Source organism: Leucopleurus acutus (genome assembly GCF_964270905.1).
Source record: "Leucopleurus acutus genome assembly, chromosome: 16".
Taxonomy (NCBI): Eukaryota; Metazoa; Chordata; class Mammalia; order Artiodactyla; family Delphinidae; genus Leucopleurus; species Leucopleurus acutus.
Window position 1 is genome coordinate 70050732 of NC_139158.1, and position 25817 is coordinate 70076548.

At 43.6% G+C, this 25817-nt stretch overlaps 1 protein-coding gene across 1 annotated transcript in view; it reads right to left on the reverse strand.

The window, feature by feature from the left end:
* Window positions 1-25817, reverse strand: part of PTPRT (protein tyrosine phosphatase receptor type T) — a gene marked incomplete at both ends in the record, with an annotated part of 1082998 nt that overhangs the window by 100170 nt on the left and 957011 nt on the right. The window contains 1 exon segment of the mRNA XM_082857741.1: window positions 19724-19869. Within this exon segment, the coding sequence (XP_082713867.1) occupies window positions 19724-19869 (146 nt within the window).

A 25817-nucleotide genomic window follows, 5' to 3' on the forward strand; every position in this document is an offset into this window, starting at 1 on the left:
AGTTGAATTAGACCACTCCTTCTCAACTTTCAATATACATGCTGGAGATAGTTTAAAATGCATATTCTAATTCAGTGAGTCTGGAATGTGATCCGAGAGTCTGCATTTGTAACAAGCTCCCAGGGGATGGAGATGCTGCTGGTCCGTGGACCTGCGCTTTGAGTGGTAAGAGATTAGATGGTCTTTAAGGGAGCTTCCAGTTAAGAAATACAATTTGTTCATTAATGGTCCTGGAGTTACTCAATAAAGCAAGCACTGTCCTTTCTGCTTCTAGTGAATGAATGAGGTAGTACACCTTAGTACTGTTCGAAACCAACCAAACAAAAATATTCAAGCAACCAATGCTGCTGGCCTTTACTCTGGGAAGGACAGATACCTAACACTCTCATAAGAACTGATAAAGCTGTATGTGCACATCAAGGGTTAGCCTGGCAGACCCTCAGCTGTTGAATTATAGAAGTTGACTGAAATGGCAACCTACTGTGTTTTATGCAATGGATCCCAAACCACTGGGCCATACAAGAGTCACTCAGGGAACATGTTAAATATAGATTTCTTCCCTAGACCTAAGGACTTAGTAGCTTTAGTTTGGGGCCAGTCATGTTTGGGAACTACTGTTACAACCATTTACTGGGGGTCAGGGCAGTGACTGGGGGCCAGAAAGGGGAATTTTGACTCAATTCCTGATTGAAACATAGTAAAGAAGATCAATCCTACAGGCCTGCTGCTCACCAACTTCTCCAGAATTCCTGTGGCTTCTTCTCATGGTAATAAAGGTGTGCAGGTCATAAGGGAATCACGGTTATAGAGAAACTGCCTCTGAATAGTAGTAGCACTTGTGGGACGTCAATGCTTTAAGGACCCCTGAAAGTTGCAGTGAGTGATCTTAACTACAGTTCCTATTCTTTTTTGGTTATAGAAATGCAACAGAAGAACCAAGGTTAAATCCTGGCTCTACTACTTATTAACCAAAAAGCTTTTGGTAAATTCTTATACCATATCACACATTAAGCCATGCATTAATTATCTATCACTACTTAACAAACCACCCCCCAAATCAGCAACTTAAAATAACAAGCATTTACTATCTTACAGCTTCTGTAGGTCGGAAATCTGAGTGCCGCTTCCACGGGTACCTCTAGCTCTAGGTCTTTCATGAACCTGCACTCACGCTGTCAGATGTGACTGTGGTTGCACGTGAAGACTCATCTGGGGGGAAGAATCTGATTCCAAGTTCACTCATGCGGTCACTAGCAAACTTATTTTCTCATGGGTTATTGGAGTAACCACGGCCAGCGGGTCTCCCCATAGGGCAACTCATAACATGGCAGCTGGCTTCCCATGGAGCAAGCAGATGAGAAAGAGAGAGAGCGAGCAGCCCGGATGGGAGCCCCAGACTTTTTATAACCTCATCTTGAAAGTGACACCTCAATACGTTGTTACATTCTATTCGTTAGATGCCAGTCAGTAGATCCAGTCTGCATTCAGAGGAAGGGATAATACACGGATGTGTGAAAGGAGGCAGGAGTCATCGGGGCCGTCTCAGAGGCTGCCAATTACAAACCCCAATGTCACCCCACAATGCTTTTGTGAGAGCCCAAAGAAATAATGACAATAAAAGAGCATTTATATATGTTACAGCAACATACACATATGGGTATACATATTATAATAACTTTTCCCAAGGGGTCCAATCAAAACCCTCCAGCTACTTTTATTTAGCTTTCATTAGCACTCAGTTAATGAAAGTTCTTTAATTCATGAAAGGTTCTAAACTACCCTCTCCACACTTTTCCAAAGATTTTTCCAATACCTGATACTTCACGGGAAATAAATGATTTAATTTTCCTTACAACATGAATTGCCACTGACAACAGTCTTTAATCGCTGAAGAGTTAACAGTGCACTTTGAATTGCCTTACGCAGATAAAACATTCATTCCCTAAGTAAATGAATTAGCCACATAATTGACAGTCGATTCCAGTAATAAAACACTAATTAAGTGATTCTGCTAAGTAAAAAGTGCAATGTGATGAATTTGCTAAACAATGGCCTAACTAATAAATTTTCATGTTAAATAAATGACTTAGAATGGTGACTAAATGCTCACCATGTTTAGGGGCAGTTGAAAATGCAATGGTGCTTTTAGAAAACAATGACAGAAGTGATCCTGCCAGCTAACACCCTTAACAACATTACACTGGGTTCCTTGCCAAGCAGGGACCTAGTGAATACGTCTGAATGGGGCAGATGTACTAGATTCGGGGAGTGGGGGAGGGCAGGGAAATCACCATGGTCATAGCCTGAGTGACTAGCTTAAAAGAGAACTTGGAGGGATTTCCCTGGTGGTACAGTGGTTAAGAATCTGCCTGCCACTGCAGGGGACACGGGTTCGAGCTCTGGTCTGGGAAGATCCCACGTGCCGCAGAGCAACTAAACCCGTGCGCCACAACTACTGAGCCTGCGCTCTAGAGCCCGTGAGCCACAACTACTGAGCCCACATGCCACAGCTACTGAACCCCGTGTGCCTAGAGCCCGTGCTCTGCAACAAGAGAAGCCACCGCAATGAGAAGCCCGGGCACTGCAACAAAGAGTAGCCCCTGCTTGCCGCAACAAGAGAAAGCCCGTGCACAGCAACAAAGACCCAATGCAGCCAAAAATAAATAAATAAATTTATATAAAAAAAGAGAGAGAGAGAGAGAGAACCTGGGAAGTCCAGTATAGCCAGACTGGAGTCACAGCAGAACTGAGTAATGGGCAAGTGGAGAAAGGCTTCAATGCCAGACCTTACTGGGCTAAGGAAGGTCAGAATCAGCACCAAAGAGAAACATGGAAAGCAGTGGCTTCATAGGTACAAGGGTCTTTGTTGTCCTTTGGAAGCATCTTGGGTTAATCTATTTACTATGGTGCCTTCTGAAAGGATGTGGATTGAGAGAAGTCCATGCTTCTTGTGGGCTCTACTGGTTTGGACTTCCAAGTTCTGTCCAACAAAGAACAGCGTAGACTGCTCATCATGAAAACCTTGCTCTCTAGACCCCTGCAGCTAGAATAGAGTCTTGCTTTTCCTTGAAAACATCAGGCACACTCTTGCCTTGGGTGCCTCGAACAGGGACACTCTTGACATTTTATCTTTTTCAAGTCTTCGGTCAAATTTCATTTTCTGTAAAACTGCAATGTTCCCCCACTTATAACTCCAAATACCACTTATCTTGTTCCATTTTTTTCATAGCACTTGTCATTTTCTATAATGCCATATAATTTACTTATCTTTTTATTGTCCATTGTTTATTTTCTGTCTCTCTTTCCACTCCCTACCACCACTACCATGTAAGCTTTATGAGGACATAAAGGGAGGGAATTTTCCCTGCTTTATTCACTTGATGTAGCATGAAAGCTAACACGTGTCTAGCACATAGCAGGTGCTCAACAAACATTGTTGAGTGAATGAATGGCAGGAGGGTTCTCATTATGTTCTAATCACTGAAGAGAGCAGTGCAATCTGGGATTTGAAGACATCAGCATCAAAGTATGCCATCTCCCCAATGGCCTCACAAGTGTCTGCATATCTCACGTTACTTGGGAGGGAGTACATTATAGTAGTCAGATCATATGCAAGATAAATATTAGGTTTAAATCCCTGATATAACTCTTACTAGCTATGTGACCTTGAACAAGTTACTTAATATCTCTGAACCTCAGTCTCTACACTTGTGAAAGAAGCCCAAATCCAATAATAACTGTCACTTCAAAAGTTGTAAGGATTAAAGGATATAGCATATCACCACATCCTGCATAGCCCCTGGTACATAGTTAGGGCTAAATAAAGGTTAGTTTCTTCTATTTTCCCCTTTAAAGACAATGAGGTATATTCCTTAAACATAAAAGTTGACTTTTCCGATTTTCCCAAATATTGGGAATATCCACAAGTGAATAAAGTTGGAGAAGGCTAAGCAGTGACGGGTGCGAGAGGGAGAAGGAAAAAATTGTTAGAAGCATACAGCCCTCTGGAGGAGACAAGGGAGGTCACAGGGTAGGGGCAGCTGTAGCCACAAAGTAGTTCTGAAGAGTGTTCCTTCTGTGTTCCAGTCCTGCACTGAATGATGGAGTCCAAGGATGCCATCATTGGCCATGAGGTCTTTAGAATTAATGATGAGGACAAAGATATTAGGATTAGGAATTCCCAAGAAAAGGAATTGCAAAGAGCACCCCATCTATGTCTCCCAGACTAGCGCAATGGTCTCCTCCTGGTCTCCCCACCTCCACCATGGGATCAAAACCTAAGCGTAACCTTAGTCATCTTCAAGACTGCAGGACCACGTTTTTCACGCAGTCCACAAGAATAGTCGGTTGAATACAGAATAGTGAATCATTGTGATCCATCTTGATCACAAAATTAACATAATGGTTCATTCAACAAATACTCATCAACCATCTGTCATATACCAAGCACCTAACGCTAGTCTCTAGGGACACAGTGATGGTTAAAACAGAAGTGGTCTCTGCACTTTGGAGCTTACAGTTTGTGAAGAAGGCAGACAGTAACCAAAAAACTGTTAAATAAATATCTGAATACATAATACTTGTGAAAGAAGGGACTAGAAAAAAATGGTCACTGTTTATATTAGAGATTATGAAGTCCTCAAAAGATGACAGAGAATCATAGATCTGAAGGATTGATAAGGGTAAACAATGAATGACAGAAAGGAAGAATGTTCCAGGAAGAGGGAAGGGAATTGTGGAAGCCATGATGTTGGAAAATACTTAGTGTTTTCCAAGAATAGAAGGAAAGTCAATATGACTGAACTATACTGAGAAATCCAGAGAGTGGTTAGACATGAGACCAAAGATGTAGACAGGAATCAGATCATTCTGAGTCTTACAGGCCATGAGATGCATTTTAACTTTACTCTGAGGGCAAAGGGGAGCCGGTGACAGGTTTTCAGATGGACGGTGGCGTGGTAGGACTTGCATTTTTAAATTGCAGAACAGGCTTGGCAAATAGCTATTTTATAAGTAAAGTATAATAATGACATTGAATTATTAAGTAAACCTCTGCTGATGGATCAATTTGCAAGGAGAGTGATGGGACAGTAAAAGAAGGGTTATTAATAAGAATGGGGAGCAGATTTACAAGTGCATGTATTTGCTAGGGCCCAGCTGGCTGACGACTCAGTGGAGGACCACATGAGTCTTCACTGTAGCAGAAACAGAAGTGACTCTGCTACTTTGGAGTGACTCTCTTACTTTCTGAGCCTCTGTCACATCTGTAGATCAGAGGGAATTTCATCCAACCTATATCAAAGACCCTGAAGATGAAAGGGGTTTTCACCTTGGAAAAACTGAATTGGCCCAATGAGACATTAACTGAATAAGGATACTAATTTCAAAAATCGAATATGTCCAAATATTTTCAGGCATCAAACCATCAAAATATTGACTGATCAAGAAAATATAGAGCAAGCATGGATATCTAATCAATACTTCTGGACTTAACAGTCCCGAGAATGGAATGTTGTAGAACATCCTCTCTCTATCACCTGCTTCATTACAAACAGTTGGCCACACCAATTTGTTTGTAGTCACTATTAATTCTGTAAGCAGGTATGTGTGTGTGTGGGTATGGGTGTGTGTGTGGATGCATGTATAAAATAAATGTCCACTGCAGCCGTGTTTTATGCTAAGTCACTTTCCTTGGATCTGATACATGCAGAAACAATACTTACTTTTTATTAGTCTTATCAACTCACACTCCAATACATTCTCCTGTCAGTGGGATGATCTTTCTGGAACTGGACTCAATCCCGCTTCTCCACTTCTTAAAATCTGTGCTAGCTCCTTACAGAAAACATTATAAATTCCAAACTCTCTAGTTTTGACAATCTTTAAGACACAGCCCTTGATCCCTTTTCTAGGTTCATCTCCCACCACCTAATCCCGTGGAGTTAAAAATCCAAATACTCCAGGGATGTCAAACTACTCATAATTACAAGTCCAAGGGTAAGGACTTCCTGAGAAAGAGGTCAGGGTCAGGGTGTCTCAAGGAGGATCAGGCCCCCGGGCAGAGACACCAACATCTGTCTCCTGCCCTTTATATTCTCTCTCAAGCTCTAGGGAAAAGATCATTTTATTGATGTCTTTTGGACTCTGTATTTTAGCGAAGACATTCACACTCACAAGGAATTGTACATGAGAGCAAAAGCTCTTTCCAGATTCTGAAGATCTTCAGAGACCTTGCCAAACCATGTGCTAGTAATGCAAGAGTTATCACTGTAACCTAAGTGGAAACTGGAGATTAGGCAAGTATTCCTATTTATTGTTCACTCTAATCAGCCAGGCAGACCTCACACCGTGGCGCCCATGTGCATGTACTCTCTTCTCTTAGAACAGTGTGGTAGTTTAATCTCCAAGATGACCACCATTAATTCTTTCCCTTCCTGTAGACACGTGCCATTTCCCCTGCTGAGACGTGGAGCCTGCTTCTCCACTCTTTTAGGCTTACCTGGGATGCTTTTAATGATGATATGCAGCAGAAGTAATGCTGGCCAGTTCTCAACCTAGTTTTAAGAGGCCTGGCATTCCTCCTGGCTTTCTCAGAACACTCTCTCTGGGGGAAGCCAGCCATCATGTAGTAAGTCTGACTACCACGAGTCTGCCATGCTACAGAGAAGACCAAGTTAGACGCATAGGGAGAGAGACCAGCCATCCCCAGATGTTCTAGTCATTGCGACCAAGGGGTCAGACACACAAATAAATGAGCCATTTGGGCAGTCCATCCCTAGCAGATGCCACTTGAGGAAGAAATGAGGACCCAGACATATGGCTCTCGGAGAGCCATCCCAATTATTTCCAGCCATTCAAGTCATTCCATCTGAGTCTCCTCATTTTCACGCAGACACAACCACTATCCCTGCTCACCCCTGCCCCAACTCTTGGCCTACAGAATTGTGAGCACAATATAATGGTGGTTGTTTTATGCCATTAAGTACTGATGTGCTGTGTCATAACAAAACAAAGACAGCAATAACATGTTTCTCCTTTTCTGCCTTGACAATCTCTGATCACTCATTGTTTAAGATTCAGCTCCGCCCCGACACTTTCCTTGATCATCCTGAAGCAGCCCAAGAAGCCAAATTCCATTTCCTACTGATATTCTATCAACTCATTTTGGCTTCTTCTCATCTAAAAAACGAACAGTTCAAACCCCTTCCTTTCTACTTAGTGAGTTTCAATAACCAAAAAACATCTCAGCTCCCAAGACAAATCATGTGGGGAAGCCAGCTCTCCATGACCATACAGATTGGATCCATGTAATTGATGCCCATTGTCTCTCAGAACATTCCCAGATAACTGATGTTCTCATGGCTACTCGTGAGGCCATCCAGCCAGTGGAGCCTCACAGTCTGTTATATCTGCCTCCTGACTTCACTCTTTTTCTTGTTTCTTCCACTGGCAGAGCCAGATAGCAGCCTATCTGAGTCTTTGCCTGTTATTTGTGTCTGGTCGGAAGACCACCAGCTGTTATCCTTCCCTTTTCTTATGAATAGAGGAATGATTGTAGCACATTACCAGAGCAGCCAACAGTTAACTACTTGAGGATATTTTCAGTAGCAGCTCCCAATTTTGCAGGAACAATGAAAAGGGACTTGTAAAATTCCCCCCCAGTGTTGGCAGACTAGAGGTTGGTGACAGGGGTGGAGACATGCTAAGATCTGGATATCAGCTGACTGGCAAAGAAACATTCTTTGATTCCTTTCTCTGCTGCACTCAATTCTGAATGCAGAAAGTGGGTCAACAGTGTATAGTATCAGCTGTACCAGGCTTTCTAAATATTCCTTTTTATTCTGACTTAGTATTGCTATGCCTGAGTCGCATCTATCTACACATCCATCCATTTATCCATCTAATTAACTAAATAAGAATTTCTGTCTATCTATTCTGTGCCACACACCATGCTACATGCTGGGGACACAGTAGTAAGCAAACAGAAATGGTCCTCACCTCTTGAATCTTGCCAACTGTCAGAAGAGTTGGACCTTCAATACATTTGAAAGATGAGGTCAGTGCTGAGAAAACAGAATTCTATGATAGCACCTAACAAAGGAATCCAATCTGGCCTGGGGAGAAAGGGGTCAGAAAAGGAAGAAATCCATGAATTGAGATCTAAAGGAGCCAATTAGAGGAACAGGGTGGGTATAGCCAGTGTTCTAGATGAGGAGTTGTAAAACATTTCTGTTAAGGGCCAGAGAGTAAATATTGAGGTTTTGTGGGCTAGATGGTCTCAATAGCAATTACTCAACTCTACTGATAGGAGCACAGGAACAGCTCTGTATAGACAAGATGCAAACAAACAAGCACAGCTCTTTTCCAGTAAAGCTTTATTTACAAAAACAAAGAGTGTGCTGGATTTGGCCTGTGGGCTGTAGTTTGTCGACCCTGCTGTAGACAGAGCAATGGCATGGGCAGAGGCCCCGTGGTAGGAGGAGTGGGGAAAAGGTGGAGCACTTAGAGAAGAAGGTAGTGTGGCTGGAGGTCACAGAGAAAGGAACAGTGAAATGTGAGAAGTTGGAAAAAATGAGCAGGGCAAGATCTGTATGTAAGATCTGGATGGGGACTTCAGTTGTTAGCTTAAGAAAAATCAGAAGCCATAGAATTGTTTTAAGCCAGGGAGATATGAGGCAACGTATTTACATTTGCCTTGAATAGATCTCCCTAACTGCTAAGAAGAAAATGAACTAGAGAATGACAAGGATGGATATGAGGACTATTTAGGGGCTATGGACCTTACTGAAGTAGGAGATGATGGTAACTTGGACAAGGATGGAGGTATTGAATGTGGATGGGCTCTACACATATTGAAGAAGCAGAATAATCAAAACTTGGTATTGAATTAAATGTGGAGGGTAAGGGAAAGGAACATGTCAAGATTACTCTACATTGTATCTCTGCTAAATGTGTCTCTGATAATCATGTTTAACACATTTCTTCTTGTTTTACTGCCAAGGGATTGAAATTTTACTTTCATTTCCAGCCTTCATATAGTTAGGGAGTCAACTCACATGGCTGGTGAAGTGAAAAGTAAATCACCCAAAGACAGATGAATTACATGGTTAATGGGCCAGAATGGCCTCCCTTCAGCAGACACCGTTCTCCGCGCAGCTTCTACACGTACCTCTACTAGATGCATCATGCCGTATCCCTGTGTCTGTGCTCCCTAAAATGTCATGGGATTTCTGGAAGCAGAACTGCCTTTTTCATGTTGGTGTTACCAACACTTAGTATCGTGGTTGGGGGATCTCCTCACTCGACATCTGTCCACTCTAGAGGTAGGTGCAGGTTAGAGATATAATAGATGTCTGGTGGTGTAGGCAGTTCCTCTCAATACACTCAAGAGCATCCTACTGAGTCAGCCTCTAACTAAACATCATGACACACTCCAGAAGCATGTAGGAGACCACCTAGAGAATGATGGAGATGGTAACGCAGGGGACAGAGGGATTTTGCCTGTCCCTGGCACTCTGATCTTTTTCTTCCACTTCCTTGAATTCTGCTTTGCAAAGACGTTCCCTCTCCAAACCTCTACCTCCTGTAACATACCTGCTGTCCACCTCTGTGGGCAGTGGGACAACCTACCACCTGGGCAAGAACTTTACGTGCGCTCCTCAACCTCTGTGATGATGTCAACACTACAGCTCCTTCACTGAATTTCTAAGGTATATAGATCTGCTCCCAACCACTAATATATAAATCAGACTTCAGACTTCTAAAAATTTCTATTTTGATTCAGAAAGTTATGCGTTGCCTACTGAGATCTTATCATAATCCTGGCTGAGTAGACAACCATGAGGCTGCCTAATCCATTAACTCATTCACACGTTCCAAGGTCCATCTCAGGGTCTGGGTGGACGACCAGAAAGTCTGCACTTGGACTAGTCACGTAGCCCCTTTCATAGACCCCTGTTTTGCCGTCAGCTTTAATGGACTGCTTTTCTGTAGGCACTTCTAACAGGTAAGTCCCAGTTTGATGCTCTGGTTCTTCCATTAACTTGCTAAGTGATGCCAGGCAATGTGTCCCATCTTAATGTGCCTCAATTTCCTTATTCATGGCAAAGTCTTCAATCACTGTGTATATACAATGTAGCAAACATTTATATCTCCAGGCCAGACTCCTCTGCTGAGCTCCAGGCCCACAAATCCAACAGCCTGCTCGACATGTCTTCAGTGACTCAACAGCACTTCAAACCGTATCTGTCTAGATCTGAACTCCCCCGCTCCTGCTTCAAATCTGGCCTCTTCTTGTGCTCATTATCTCATTTAATTTCATCATCACCGCCCACTTAGATGGAGCATAAGCAGAAAAGAGAAGATTCTGGACTAGGTCCTGGGATGTTGGAATGGTTAGAAGAAGAACCAAGAAAGAAGCATGAGAAGGAGTGGCTGGGGAGGAAGGAGAAAAACCAGGAGAGCAGAAGTTAAGCAAAGAAAGTATTTCAAGGACAGGCTGCTGACAGGGCAATCATATAAACCCAGGTTCAAACCTCAGTCTGGTTTCTTGGTAGCTGTGTGCCCTTGAGAAAGTTACTTAAAATCTCTGAACCTCAGCTTCCCTGACCTGCCTCATAGAATTGTTGAGATTATGAAATGAAATGATGCATGTAAAGTGCTTTGTCCAGGAATTACTCACAAAATGTTAGCTGGCAGAATTATTATCTGTGTTTTCAACTTACCAAGGCTGTGGCTTTGAGCTGAGGAAAAAAAAACCTAGTCTCTAAGCTCAGCTTATCCTGCTACCTAGCAACTATATATTTACATTTTCAACATCACTTCTTCATCCTTGATTACTTTAACAAGCACTTCCTAAGCGCCCTGTTACCACTCAGGACCACCTGTGAGGTGTATACAATTCTATTTTCTTCTCAAGATGTAGTGGCCTAGCATAAATTGTCAAAAAACAAGTTCAGCTCTGTAGCTTTACTGCGGTCTCTTTGAAAGGGTATTGAGAAAGAATGTCTGGGCCAGCTCACAATGAAAGTAAAGGTCTGTAGCTGATAAAATGCTGTCCCTACTTATTTATAACGGAAAGCTGAATCTATACAAATCAAAGAGAATATGAGGCCAGGTTCCAACAACATGCAAGGGCACCTAACACTGGGATCACTCTAATTTCCAAATAGGTTGCCCCTCCTGGAAACTGAATTTAAGTAGGCTACAAATGTAAGTTCCTTCTCGGGCAGGTTCTAGCTACTGTTCCAGACATATCTCTGGCTATATGCTTTCAGAACAAAGCACCCTGTATTTTAAGGCCCCTTCCTCAAGCTCACCATACCCCTTACACCTCCGAGCCTTTGTCCCTTCTATCTGGGATAATCTTTTCCTTGCACTTTCTTCAAATCAAAATCCATTTCCTCACATAGATAGTACTGTCTAACTCACTCAGGCAGAATTAATCACCTGCTGAGCCTCTGATCAGTGTTCCTGGGGCACCACACATGCCTTTTCTCTATCACTTATCGCATTTATTGAAACTAATCCACTTACAAATCTCCTCTTGGAGGACAGTAATGTCCTTGAAGGAAGAGACCATGCCTTATTTGTCTTTACAATCCCTACCCTGCTTAGCATATAGTTGGCAGTCAATGAATATTTAAAGGAACACCTCAGTTATTCCCATAACCAGGAGATGAAAAGTATAATTCAATTTGAGATGGTTAGATTTGTGCAGAAATCGGATTGGGGGCCTACAGAAAATATTAGATAGAAGACAAGCCATTATTGACCATACTTCACTCCTCTGAAGGAGACCAGGGGGCAAGGACTAGAGAGGTCACAGCTCCCAACTCTAGCCCAGGTTTTGCTAGTGACTCGATGAGTGACCTTGAGAAAACTCTCTGGGACTCAGTTTTTTGTCTTTAAGATGAGGAAGTTGGATCAGACGGTGTCTAAGGTAATTCTTAGTTTTGATGGTCTACTATGTCTCCTTTTGGAGTCTAATATCCTTCTCTGACACTTACCTTAGTTTAACTCTTTAATGCTTGGGATGGACAATTTGTTTACTTTCTCAAGGCCACTTAAATTTCCATTTTGCATTTCCAAGGAATAAACAATTCCATTCCACTTTGGGTTGCCAGGAACTTAATAAGTGTGCCCTTTAATCTGTCAGCCAAGAGGATGATTACAAAATATTCAATAATCGCTATAAAATATTCAGAAAAACTGGAGGTGGCAAGCTTGTAACATTCCATTTTTCTCCTAGATTCAGTTTAATCCTGGAGCCTCCAGAAAATATAATTGTCCCTTCAAACAGAACTTTGTGCATTTAAAAAAATTCCTGTTCATGATGTTCTGTTGAGTTCATGGTTTCACTGTGTGACTCATGACTGCTCTTCCTTGTAAATTTCCACTCCTTCCATTCTGACTCTCGGCTTGTTTGCCATTCAGACAAAAGGACAGAAAGTTCCAGAGATGGTTGTGAAAGGAGCCCTGGGTTTAGGGACCCTCAGCTATATACGAGCTTTAGCAGCCCTCAGGTCCAGCATCGCCAGGCAGCCCCTCTTCCTGGTGAGAAAGGGAGAATCAGCCTTTCTCTCTCAGTGTGCCCAACTGTACTATCAGAGACGATTCTGCACATAGAAGAACCAGGGCTTTGGAGTCTGACAGTCCTGGGCTTTACTACTAGCCAGAGATTCTCAGACTTGAATGTGCATCAGCATTACCTGGAAGGCTCGTTAAAAACAGTGACTGCTGAGCCCCACCGGCGGAGTCTGGGGTTCAGTAGGTCTGGGGTGGGGCCCAAGAATTTGCTTCCAGAAAGTTCCCAGGTGATGCTGATGCTGCTGATCTGGGGACCACACTTTGGGCACCACTGCTTTGAGCCAATGACTCAATGTTTGCTGTAACTGAGCACTTTACTTTCCTTCTCTATAAAATGGGAATAATAACACCTATCTTACAGAAGGCAGTATAGTGGAATGATCTTGGCCGTAGGCTTAGGGGTGTCACACAGACCCGGGTTTAAGTTCCAGCTTAAAAATCTGCCATTTAAAACTATGAAGGCTTAGGCAAGTTCCTTATTATTTAAACCTCAGTTTCCTCACTTGTAAACCATCAGGGATAATCATAACAAACTTATTTAATCCTCCCAACATACTGATGATATAAGATAATGCATATAAAACACTCAGCTGGAAATGGGCTCACAATTAATGCTCAATAGATAATAGCCGGTATGATGAATATTAATAATCTAATAATTATTGTAATTTGAGGCCCCAAACTGGGAGGATTAAGTGAGCTCCTTGGCTAACCCAGCTAGAAATCAAAAATATCTCAGTACACTGGGATAACAGGGTCAAATCTAACCAGAAGACACAGCACAGATGAAATATAAAGTCTTTACTTGAGACCCTCAAATCCCGAGCTGGAAGCCATGAACTCTGTGTGAGGCAGATACGCGATGGACATTTGGAGGTTAATTCAAACGTGAGCAGTGTGTTCTGAACCCAGGTTTGGAAAAGTGAGTGAGGGTGGTGGCAGCCCCCTGAACTTCCAGTAGTTCGGCCCAGGGTAGACGGCCCAGGGAAACCAAACACTTCATAGACATGGACTAAATGGAGACAGATGCGCCAATCAAGATTTTGAACATGTTGGAAAACAGAAATGTGTACTGAAGAAGGTTGATAGCTGATGTGAGGGCCGCTGAGCCTGAGGGCAGGACCTGCAGGGCACACAGCTGGCTGAAGCCCAATAGCTGGAGGTGAGGCTCAGAGCTGCAGGAAGAGAAAGACTGATTTCATTACCCTCTGGGACACCAGAGGGCAGACAAGGGCCAGCGTCTGGTTGCTGACCAAGCCATACTTTGTGTGCAAAATCAGGAATGAATGGATGGAAGTTACAGAGAGCAGATTTCACCTTAAAAGAAGACAGAATCCAGTACCAGAAGAGCTGGAACCAGATATGGCCTTGGAGCTAGAAGACCTTAGATGAATTCCAGGTCCATCATTCATATATACATACATACATATTTGGGTTGTGCAAAGATGCTCATTGTGGGACCATGAGTCTCCCACACCAGGCTGCAATATCTCTCTCTTGCTCATCTCTCTATATCTATACAGGGCTTGGACCAGCTCAGGAATGCCCGAGGATGGGATGGAACCATCTGGTCTACAGTCCCACTTCCGAAGAAGCTCCTGATGGGACAATTTTCACAGGTCCTTTCTGGATTACTGGGCAGCTACCTTCCTGCGACAGGCATTTTGGGCTCTGAAGTGGACAGAGGAGCCCAGAGGAGGCTCTGTCCTGTCAGCTAGCAAGGCTATTCACGCTGATCTCCGTTCTTTCCTTCACCCTCCTTTGTGATGGAGAGAAAGCGTAAAGTTGGAGGAAAGACAAGACGCTTGGTTTAGAAAGTAGAACATGGGTCCAAACCTCACTATGGATTCATTATGGGACCTGAGGAAGAGCTTTTAATATCTCAGAGCACCGGTTTCCTCTACTGTAAAATGGGTTTGCTAACAAACATACCAACTAGGGAGGGTTACTGTGAGGACAGAGTAAGATGGCAGATTTGAACATGCTTATCACAGAACCTGGCACCGGGTGGGAATGTGATTGGCTCCACGCCAGTACCCAGCCACAGGCTCCTTGCAGGACACTGTGGTGGCAGCAGCTTCTGCCCACGTGGTAGAAAAGGGGAGGAGCCATCAGCAGCCTCATACAGTGAGACCAGTGAGTGGTGAGAGCTGCATTCCTGGTGCAGGAGAAGGAACATGGATTCTGGAGTCACATAACCCTATTTTGGCTTCCAATCCCACCCCGACTCCATGTGTGTGGGACTTTGGGCTTATTTACTCCAGTTCTCTGAAACTCAGTTTCTTCACTTATGAAACGGGAATAATACCTAATTTATAGGGTTTCTAGGAGGCTTAAGAATGGGATTTATAGAAAGCATACAGTCTAGCACACTGTAGGTGCCAATAAAAGTGATCTTCCTATTTGAGCTTTTGTTACTAGAAAGCGCAGAGACAAACTAGAATTTGAAAGTTGCCAGCCTGCATATTCAGATTACGTTTTCATATAATGGAGTTATATTTGAAAATAACCTGGTCTTGACCCTCTTGTCTTCATTTATGTTTTCCTGATCCTGATTATTTAATTCTCATACAGCTGTTTTATTGTAGGTACTTTTATGGATGTTTTTCTAAATTCTTTGAAGAACTAAGTGGATAAAACCTAACTGATGTCAGGAGAGACAGATCCTTATTATGACTCTGCAAATGCCTGTGTGATTTGCAGCATGGAGTCTCTCTGAACCTCAGTTTCCTCATCTGTAGAATGGGGGTAGTAAGAACCCTACCAGCTCTTTCATGGTGCAGGAATAAGGATCTATGGCTCCAGGTTTTTGCAAAAGGACTTTTGTAAACTATGAAAAACTTAAAAGTAGGAACATTTATTATTTTTGAGACAATGCCCTGTTTTATTCATTTTTGTAATTACACCCCTCCCCAAACTGTGCTCAGGACTCAGGACAGGGACAGGCACGTACTAAGCACCAAGAAAATGGCCACTAAATCTCACCTCCAAGCCCTCAACAGTGCCTGCTTCTTTATTTAGCAGAGAGCTTGACAGCCCGGCATGTGATGCTCCTTCACCCACCAGACATGAAACCATTGAATAGAGTGGAAGCAAAAAAGTGAAGATGGAGTTTACTAACCGTACCCAATGGGCAAGTGAGTCTGCCAAACGCTATTACATGAAGGGTAGACAGCCAAGCCCCGTATCATAGAATTCAACAGCAATTTGTCCTGAAGCATTTTGATTTGGACTAAAACAAGGAGAGGATGAGACTATGAACAAAAGACATAAAGAAGAGTTAAGCAGGAATGTAAAAAGAAAGCAGCAGCAGAAAGACCCAGAAAATGATCCCAGGGAGCAAAAGGTCTCAGAAAAAAATAACAAGCAGGTACACAAGGCAGTAAGGTCAAATCAGATTACTTAATAAAAGCCAGCATTTCTTTCAACTGAAAACAATGCACACTGCTGACAGGCGCTCCTTTTTCCAGAACGCCACAGCACTCCAGAGCAACAGTCCATACCTCACAAAGCCCCCTCCCCCCTGCATCCCAGAGGTCACTGGTCCTGTACAAAATTGGGAGGCTTGACGGAACGGATGTTGCAGAACTTAGCAGTCACTTGGAATCGAAAACCCAGGAAAACAAACCCACACAGTTGGATGCAAAGGTTGAATTAGGCCAGGGCCCACCTGTTCAATAATGAAATAATTGCTCAGGGCAGGTTTTTCTGTAATCTTTTCCAATGTGACATCTATTCTTGTGCTCTGCCTCTAGCAATGCTTCTTCAACATTTGCAAATAAGCTCAGGCCCTCCTAAAGACCCGATGCAGAAGTCAGACAGTCACTTCCCTAATGCCACGAAAATAGATTCAATTTTACATACATCAGGGTGATTGCAGAAGCAATTTCTACATCTCCAGTGTAAGCATTACTTACATTTTTTTCCCCTCAAATCACACCCCAGTGATTCCATAGAGCATTTTAAAAGGTACCTGATGCATTCCAGGGCATTCAAAAGAACCCCCAGAGCATGTCTGTGGCTCTAGCCTGAGGACACCAGATGCACAGACAGAATCCTAAAATATTTACTGATTCAAACAAATGCAAAATTTCTTAATAATTGAGTATAACGTCAATTGAATTTTTTCCATCTTTTTAAAAGCAATATCATTAAAATGAATGTACATACAATATACATATACACATGTCTGGGTACGCGTGTTATGTCTGTGTGCATGTATATGTGTGTATGTAAATGTAAAACACACATATATCAATCTTGGAATGACGGTGTCTGGACTTTAAAACAACTGACTAGATTTTACTGGATATGCTGCTCCTTCCTCTCTGGCTGGCCAATCTACCTCAGCCTTGGGCGCTTTTATCTTAAGAGTCTAAGTTTTAGCCCACGGGGAAAATGGAGGTGATGTTTCCCCTTGAAATCCAAGAAATTGGTGTTACCCAGGTTTTCATTTGAAATCAGAAAGCTTAAGATCAAATACCTACAATTTTGGGATCATGATGTTTGTCATGTGTCTTTGACCATATCTCTTTGGCATTCAGAGTCCTCCCAGGACATTTTTACAAACACAGAAATGGAAAAAAAGGTGCACAAGAGCCTGGCCTGGACAGGAAAGGTTTGGGTGAATAGGTACCACTTGGCCAGCAGTGCCATCAGCTAGACTTGCTAATGAACTTCCCTGCCTCAGGACAAAAGCAGGAGAGTCAGTGACAAGTTAACACGGCCAAAGGCTTGGGGTGGGGCGGTGCTCAGGATGCGCCTTTAAGGACAAACCAAGCCCAGTTCCTTGCTACCCTCTTTTCCACCTCTCCTTCCCTCTGTCGGCATCCTCTTTTCCTGGACCCAAGGGAATGTGAGAATCCCAGAAATCCACCCCGGGTGGAGAATGGATTAAGAACTGACTTTGTGTTTAGGCAGACTGCAAACTTGCTCTGCTCTCTGAGGAACACAGAAGTTAAATATTGACTCATGAAGTAATCAGTATGTGCTGTTAGGCTTCATCTTTAAAAGCCATTTCTCAACCTTAAGAAGTATTCAAACTTAGCATCACCAAGAGTGGGCAAAGTGATAGCACGCGTCTATTGAAATGATGCAAAGGGAAGTACATACACAATGTGACCTGTGTAGCATTTTTGCCAAAATGTTTAACCTGAGTGTGACCATGATGAAAAAATCAGACGAATCTGGACTGTGGAACATTCTGTGGACAACTGGCCTAGACTTTTAAAAGATGTCAGCATCCCAAAAGGAAAATGAAAGGTGGGAGGACTGTTGTAGATAGAAAGGTGATAGGAGACTTGGTGGCCAAATATAAAGTGAGCATCCTGACTGGATCCTGGATCAAAAGATAGTAACAATTAGAGAGAACATTTTAGGGCCATGGGGGAAATTCAGCTATGGACTCTGGTCTATCAGAGATTGAAACAAGGTTATATTTCTTGGGTAAAATAATTTCATTGTGTTTATGCTGAGGAGCTGTCCTAGTCCTCAGGAAACACATGCTGAATTCTCTGGAGGGGGAGTGTCATGATGCCTAAAACTTACTTCTAAATGGTTCATAAAATTATATATATATACACACACACATATATATATATATAAAATGTATGTATACATATAGTGTGTGTGTGTATATGAGAGAGAGAGAGAGAGAGAGAGCAAATATTGCAAAATGCGAACAACTGGTGAATCTAGGTAAAGGCTACATGCGTATTCATTTTACCATTTTTTTCAGTCTTTATAGGTTTAAAACAAAATCTCTCTTTCCCAAGGTAGCACGTCAATATTTGAAAACAGCTGTTGCCTCTTTCAAAGTTCAGCCTTCTTAACAGGGTGCCTGTAAGGACCCCCTGCGTGGCTTTTACAAAATCCACATCCTGAGTCCCCATCCCACTCCCCGTGCCCCAGGAGATTTGGATTCAGCAGGTAAGGTGTGGGGCTCAGGTATGCGGATTTTGAAAACTGCCTCAGGTAGGTGCTGTGGTACACTTGAGGTTAGGAATCATGGGTCTGAGGCACCCTTGGATCCTGGACCCATCAGGAAGCAGCTATGTAACTGTGGGAAGGTCAGCCAAACACTAGCTCTGCATACATCATCTATAAAATGGGAACAATCATACTAAGCATCTCACAAGGCTGTGGTACAGACGAAGGTGGTCTGTAAATATTTGTTTCCTTTCTTTCTTCATCCTCATAGATCCCCGTCATCCCAAATTGACCTTATCTAAGTGATTTTTACAAAGTATGATTTCTTCCCTTTGCCACTGGCACAGTGTAGGGGGAACATTTGTCTCTGCTCATATTCCTTTAGATTTCCTGCTTTCCCCACTTTGGAGCAGAGGCTGGGGAACTAGCATTTCTACGCAATTCAGAAAAAGAACTGGTTTTCAGAAAGTTAAGAGCAAAAGTCAGCACTCTTGAGTCTGATCCCCAACATCAGACTAAACTAAACTAGCTTTAGCTTACTAGTCTTGATGTTCTCCTCTGGATGGGGTGAACCCTGAAATTGTAGCCACTACAATTAGCTTGGGATCCTGTATTAACTCTGCATGAGGACACCGTCGCTCTTGACTAAATGCCACTTGGACCACTAGCTGTGTCTTGAAACTGACCAAGGCTTGGAAGGCATGCCTTCCAGTTCTGGATGCGTTACTCATCAGCCATGGGACTTTGGAGAAGTCTGAGCCTCAGTTTCACAAGCTGAGAAATGGAGACAGTGATGACGCGTAACTCATCTACTTTATGTGCAGCACCGTTTTGATAACTGTAAGACACTCAGTTCAGCTTGGCATATTTTTCTCCTTAAGGGCACAACCATGTCTTCCTTCTTCTTTTTTTTTTTTTTTTTTTTTTTTTTTTTTTTTTACTATTATTAGTTTTAACCTGCCTCTGTGTACACAAGCAGCGGTTAAGATGGCTTGCCCTCATTTCCATCTGCTTTGAGGTTCTGAAATTCTCCTTTTCAGATGGGTGGCCCCATGTCTTTGCCAGGGAGCACCTTCCTCCTGGACCACCCCAGGGAAGCATCCAGACTCCATGTCCTACAGCACCTGACACTGTGAGGGGTCAACAGCAGAGGTACCGGGGTCAAGCAGGTACGGACGTCCCGTTCCCCTTAGTTGGCTCAACTTACTGAATCCGTTAACGTCCTGTGAGCTAGAGAAGCCTTCATCGTTGCGGCCGGTGCTGAGCTTGGTGGTGGGTTTGTCGGCCGAGGCCACGGGCCCCATCTCCCTCTGCGCTCCACTCTGGGTCTCCTTCTGCTTCTTGGCCAGCTTCCTTTGGGACATGTGCAAGGGGAATAAAATCACAGTCAGATGGTGACAGTTGCATCCAAGCACCGGAAGATCAGACTGTTCTTTTTCCCCATCCATCATCCTCAACCCCCAAACCTGGTCCATCTTCCAGAAACAGAGTCAAGGCAGGTCTTCCAAGGTCAAGGTGGAATAAACCTAAGTCTTCCTGAAACTGCTAAAGGCCTCCATTGGCTCAGAAATATGACATTTATCCTGCCTCATCCTCAGCAATGGGTGTGTTCTTTACTTGAGCTTAAAATGGGAAATAATGAGATTTGCACAACACTTTCCTTACTCTCCCTTGAAAGGGAAGAAGAGGCAGGGGGACCTTTCTGTTCCCATGGCTCTGAATGAGATTCACAATGGAGTCTGGCCTTTCTCAGGGATTGCGCTCATGAAATAGCCCACCAAACAAAGGTAGATTGAAGTAGGGGCTGGTGTGGGCAGTGGGTAAGGGTGAAGGTGAGTTAGTCTTATATCTCAAAAGGATAAAGGTTAAAGCAGAACGTGATGCACAGTTATTCCCACAGTGACCCTCAGAACCAGATGGGCATTTGGAATGATGATGATGACGACGATGATGATGACGACGATGATGATGACGACGACAAAGTATAGCAGTGATGCTCAAACTCGTGTAAATCAGAATCACTTTGAAAGCTGAAAAAGCATACAGATCCTAGATTCATACAAGTAGGACAGGCACTAGACCTCTGGCCACCAAGTTCCCCAGGTGATTCTGACACCAACCACTGGAGGTTGAAACCATCAGCTTTGGCATCAGACAGACCTGGGTTCATATCCTACCTCCATAGCCTGTGGCTGCATGATACACGGCAAGTTCCTTAACCTCAGTAAATTCTGAACTTAACCTCATAGGGATTAAGTGAGGATTAAGTGAGATAATGTGTTCGGAGCACAGTGCCTGGCACACAGTGAATGTTTAACACGTGGCAGCTGCTACTCTTGTTTCTGTGTCATCACCACTGGTCCAACTGCATTCCGCTGCTGGAATCCTCTCTCCAACAGTCCCGCTGTGGAATCCCATCCCCCCTGGATTACAGCAAGTGATGGAGACTTTGGCAGCTCACTGGGAGGCTGAGGGTTAAAAAGTTCTTTGTATGGATTTGAAATCTACTCCCTTTAAATGTCAACTACTGGGTCTCAGATTTATTGCCAGAGATATAAAAATATGACTAACCCCACTTGCATATGACAGTTTTCCAAATATTTCTAAATAAACAACCTGGTCCCTCTGAGTTTACCCAACATTTATGTATCTAAATATAGTAATTTTGTTCCTATCATGTGCAAGGCTATGGGTTGCACATTAATTATCTGGAGGGTATATTCTCCCAGGTCCCTTGCTCCATTTTTTCACAGGACTTGGCTTCCAATCCAATCTTGGTCTCTCCTATTTCAACATGGAAAGGACATGTTTCCGTGATGTCCCAGAGAGGTCAAATTCAGCACCACCTAGGAAATTTCCAAAGGTGAGCCCATCTGATAAGGAAACAGGCAGTTTCAAGAGGTAATGATCCCCCTGTCAGAGGAGGGTAAACCTAGACTCAGAAGTATTCTAGAGGCTTTCATCTAGGATCACTTCTAGTTTGATGGTATTTTCCTTCACATGGAGTTAATCTAGCTGTAGACCGCACAGAAGAATGGCAGGTGGCACACTCAAGTGAGGAGAGAAAATGTATAAAAGGACTACTGACCAAGTGAGAAGGGTGTAAGGGGAACCCGAGGTATAATACAGTGATAGGAGAGCTGTTCATCACCTGTGGGTCCAGGGGGACAAGCAGAGGAGGCAGCAACCAGAACCCAAAAGGCGTTGTGAAGAGTAGGACACCTGTATAGAAGCAGTGAACTTCTCCCAAGGGATCCAGCCAGTCCTGGATGGCCCCCACAGGGAGGGAACCAGAGGCACAGACTCCCTGACTACATCCTCCCTCCCCCACCTGACCTCCTAGAGTGGCTCACATTAGCTGAACCCAACTGGAAGCCAAAGGCATGGCACCCATTTAGATCTTGCTCTGTAAGCAGATAGCAGAGTAGAGAAGCGTGGAGAGTGAATCTGGATCCAGGAAGAGAAGAGCTTTTGTCTGTTTGAAGACAAAATGCAGCCTAAAATGCAATTCCTCTTCTTTTTTGTTTTTCTTTTTTTTTTAATTTGCCTGGGGAAAGAAGGGCGCTCAGGAATAGAAGTGCATCTTTTGGTTAAAATGCTGTGGCCACAGGAATGCTGCTCCACTAGTGAAACTATTCCAGGCAGACAGAAAAACAACAAGAAATGAAGCATTCGGTCACTTGGGCCTTTTCTCACCATTGGCAGGCAATCGGCCAGCAGGCAGGGGGAACGCAAATGAAAGAAAAACGAGTAATTCTGCTACTGATGACATTTCAAAGTTTTATTCTTCATTTATTATCAAAAAGGAGTGTGTTTCAAAATGTATAGGTGGAGCTTCCCTGGTGGTGCAGTGGTTAAGAAACTGCATGCCAATGCAGGGGACACGGGTTCGCGCCCTGGTCCGCGTGGATCCCACATGCCACGGAACAACTAAGCCTGTGCGCCACAACCACTGGGCCTGCGCTCTAGAGCCCGTGCTCTGCAACAAGAGAAGCCACCACCGCAATGAGAAGCCCGCGCACCACAATGAAGAGCAGCCCCTGCTCGCCACAACTAGAGAAAGCCCATGCACAGCAACGAAGACCCAACACAGCCAAAAATAAATAAATAAATTTATTAAAAAAAAATGTATATGTGACCTTCTTAATCATAAATTTGAAAAGATATACAGCAGACCCTCTGCCTCCATCTGAGTTCTGCTCACATCGCCCCAGCAGGAAATAAAAGGAAATCCGATAAGAAAATTAACTTTCAAACTATAAATGAGCATGTACTGGAGGCTTTGATATTTCCTTAGGGCAGAACTCCCAACCAATCTCATTCTATTCAGGGTAAGATAATATGGAAAGAGTTGTCTTAGGCACAAACCACTGGTTTCCAAAGGAATAAAAAAAAAAAGGTCTTGCTGCATCTATGAAAAACGGCATTTTACAGAAATGTTTGGGTAGCTCTGAACCCCTGGATAAAAAAAAAATTTAATGGAGCCTCTCTAAAACATAGATATTTAAAAACTGAACAACGGAGTGGTAAAAATCTCAGGTTTTTACATCCTTACTTTTTCACCCATGGTTGACACTATGTTTTCATGGTGATGATGATGCTATATAAAATTTTGAAATATGTAGACAGGTGTTTCAGCTACAAAATGGAAATGGAAGGGATGTAGAAGGAAATAAAACACAAAACCATACTTTTGGGATCTTATTCAAAATTTAATCACTAAAAACCCTCTTAGTAATTTAGGAAAAATCGTATTTACTCCTATAGTCATAGAGTTTAGTTGATCCCCTTCCCTCTTTTTCCTGAAGAAAGGGGGACATCCCAAACTTGGGAGTGGGGCATACAAGACCTATGGCTCCAGGCTTCAACTCAGCCTTATTTTCCACACGTGTCTCCTTTTAGGAAACACCAACTACCTCATCTTCCTGTCCTAACCATTCCTCAGTACTCCCTACTCCTCAGTGTGCCCCCATTCTTCTCCCCGGGCCACCTCCTCTTCATCCTTTGAGGCTCAGTGGCATTCAAATGTCACATCTTGGGCTTCCCTGGTGGCGCAGCGGTTGAGAGTCCGCCTGCCGATGCAGGGGACGCGGGTTCGTGCCCCGGTCCAGGAAGATCCCACATGCCGCGGAGCAGCTGGGCCCGTGAGCCATGGCCGCTGAGCCTGCGCATCCGGAGCCTGTGCTCCGCAACGGGAGAGGCCACAGCAGTGAGAGGCCCGCGTACCGCAAAAAATAAATAAATAAATTAAAAAATGTCACATCTTCTCTGAGGTTTCCTCTTGCTCCCTAAACAGATGTGTGGTTTTCTCTTCCGGGCTGACTCTCCCATTGAACACAAATTTACTTAGCACCTACACGTGCCAGTCTCTGCTGGATGTAAGAAGTTCATAGCGTCAAACACTGGACATGATCTTGACCTTCATAGAACACAGACACTAGAGGCAAAGACAGGCACTAAACAGGTAAATACATGAATCGATACAAAATCACAAAGGTGATTTTCCTTCTTTTCCAAGAAGGAAAAATACATATAGCTAGGGGAGAGCAGCAAATCGCTGGTTTGAACCCTGTCAGGAGATCAAGGAGGGCCTCGTTGCCATGTCAGCTAAGCACTTGACTCATCCAACTGCGGTGATTCAACCCTCCTACCCAGGAAGGCAAGAACCTCTTGGGTGAACCTCTTTCGACTTCCTGTACCTACTCCAATTTCTTGCTGAGTGTCTGGCACACAGCCAGAGCTCAATAAATTTGTTGTGCAAATTTATGTTTAAAAGTCTACAATCTGAAGTGTAGAAAAGACTGTCATTCTACTCTGAGTACAAATTATAACCACTTAAAAAAAAGATATATGCAAGGAAAGAGGAAGAAAAAGCTGCATGAAACTAGTTTGTGGCCTGAAATACTTCCAGTTAATGAATTATTTTTGTTTAACAACTTAGCATTTCCTTCCTGGGGTGTTTGAAGAATTGATGGAATGTTCATAGAAGTCAGAGACTTTTTTTTTTCCTCAGAGCCCACAGAATAGCCATAGCTATAGAATGTTTTTTAAAAAAACCTCATATAAGGTAGTCACATGATATATGGGATGGTCGCATAACTCATGCTGTCCTCACGACCCTCGAGACTCAAGCACTTGTGACTTCCCGAACTTGGAATTTTTTCCGCAGTTGTCCTGAGATTCCTGCCAATTGGGTCACACAATTTCACCAGCAGGGGGTACCAAGAGCTGTTAAAAAGAGAGCATGGTACAAGCCTATCTATTCCTCTGCTGGGTCATCTCTAGAGCTGAAGAATGTTTTAAGACGTAGCAATCCGAAGTTCCCTGCTTCTGACAGGTTGGGACAATGTGATGTGGCTGGTGGTATTCTGCCTTCTAACACATCACTCGGAGGGTCCCCCGACTTTTGCTGGTGAGCTGAGCGAGGGTAGGTGGCCAGGGATTTGCCCACGATGGACCATGACTTCTGTGGTTCATCCTGAGCACCACTCTTGATAAGGGAGGGTGGCAGGTGGAATGGCTCCACGGAGAGGACTGTAAGGGCTGTGAAAGGTTCTGGAATCATGCTACGAGAGGAGAAGGAAGAGTGTCTGAAACAGGGATGTTTCTCATGGAGAGGAAACATTCTGGAATGCTCTCTTCACACACGTGACATCTGGCTCTGTGTGGTCCCAGGGGTCAGAATTAGAACCACCACATTGGCTTGACACAAGGAAGAAATTTCTAGCGAAGTGGAACTGCTTGGGTCTCTTGTGGAAGTGCCTAGTGCCGAACTGCCCTTCCCACGTTTTCTTCTTTGGCAACCTTCTCTTCACCTTTAAGGGGCCAACTCAAAGGCCCCCTACTCTTAGAAGTCTTTGTCTCCTCCCTAAAGTTAGTTTATTTCTCTTTGCACATTAATTGGTTGGAAAAATATTTAATGAGCACCTACTTTGTTGGTGGTTAGACAGAAGTGGCTGTTAGACAGCAGGAGACCATGATGTGAAAAGCCAGACATGACCCCTGCTCTGTTTAGGCTTTTGGAAGTAATGAGCCCTCCATTATTGGAGGAGTTCACGGAGAGACTCAGAAACTACCTAGGAAAGAGGTGGTAGGGATTCCAGCATCTGGACCCTGCAAAACCCTTGAATATGTGGGTGGAGGACAGGAGACCCGGACAATTAAGGGAGAGTGTTGGTTCCATAGGGCTCTTCCCTGGATGTGAAGAGCCATATGCCCACTTTCCAGTGGAGACACTGACCAGGCACTCTTTCCTTTCTCCATAGGGTTTTCACTGACCCATCCTCCACTAGCATCTCTGG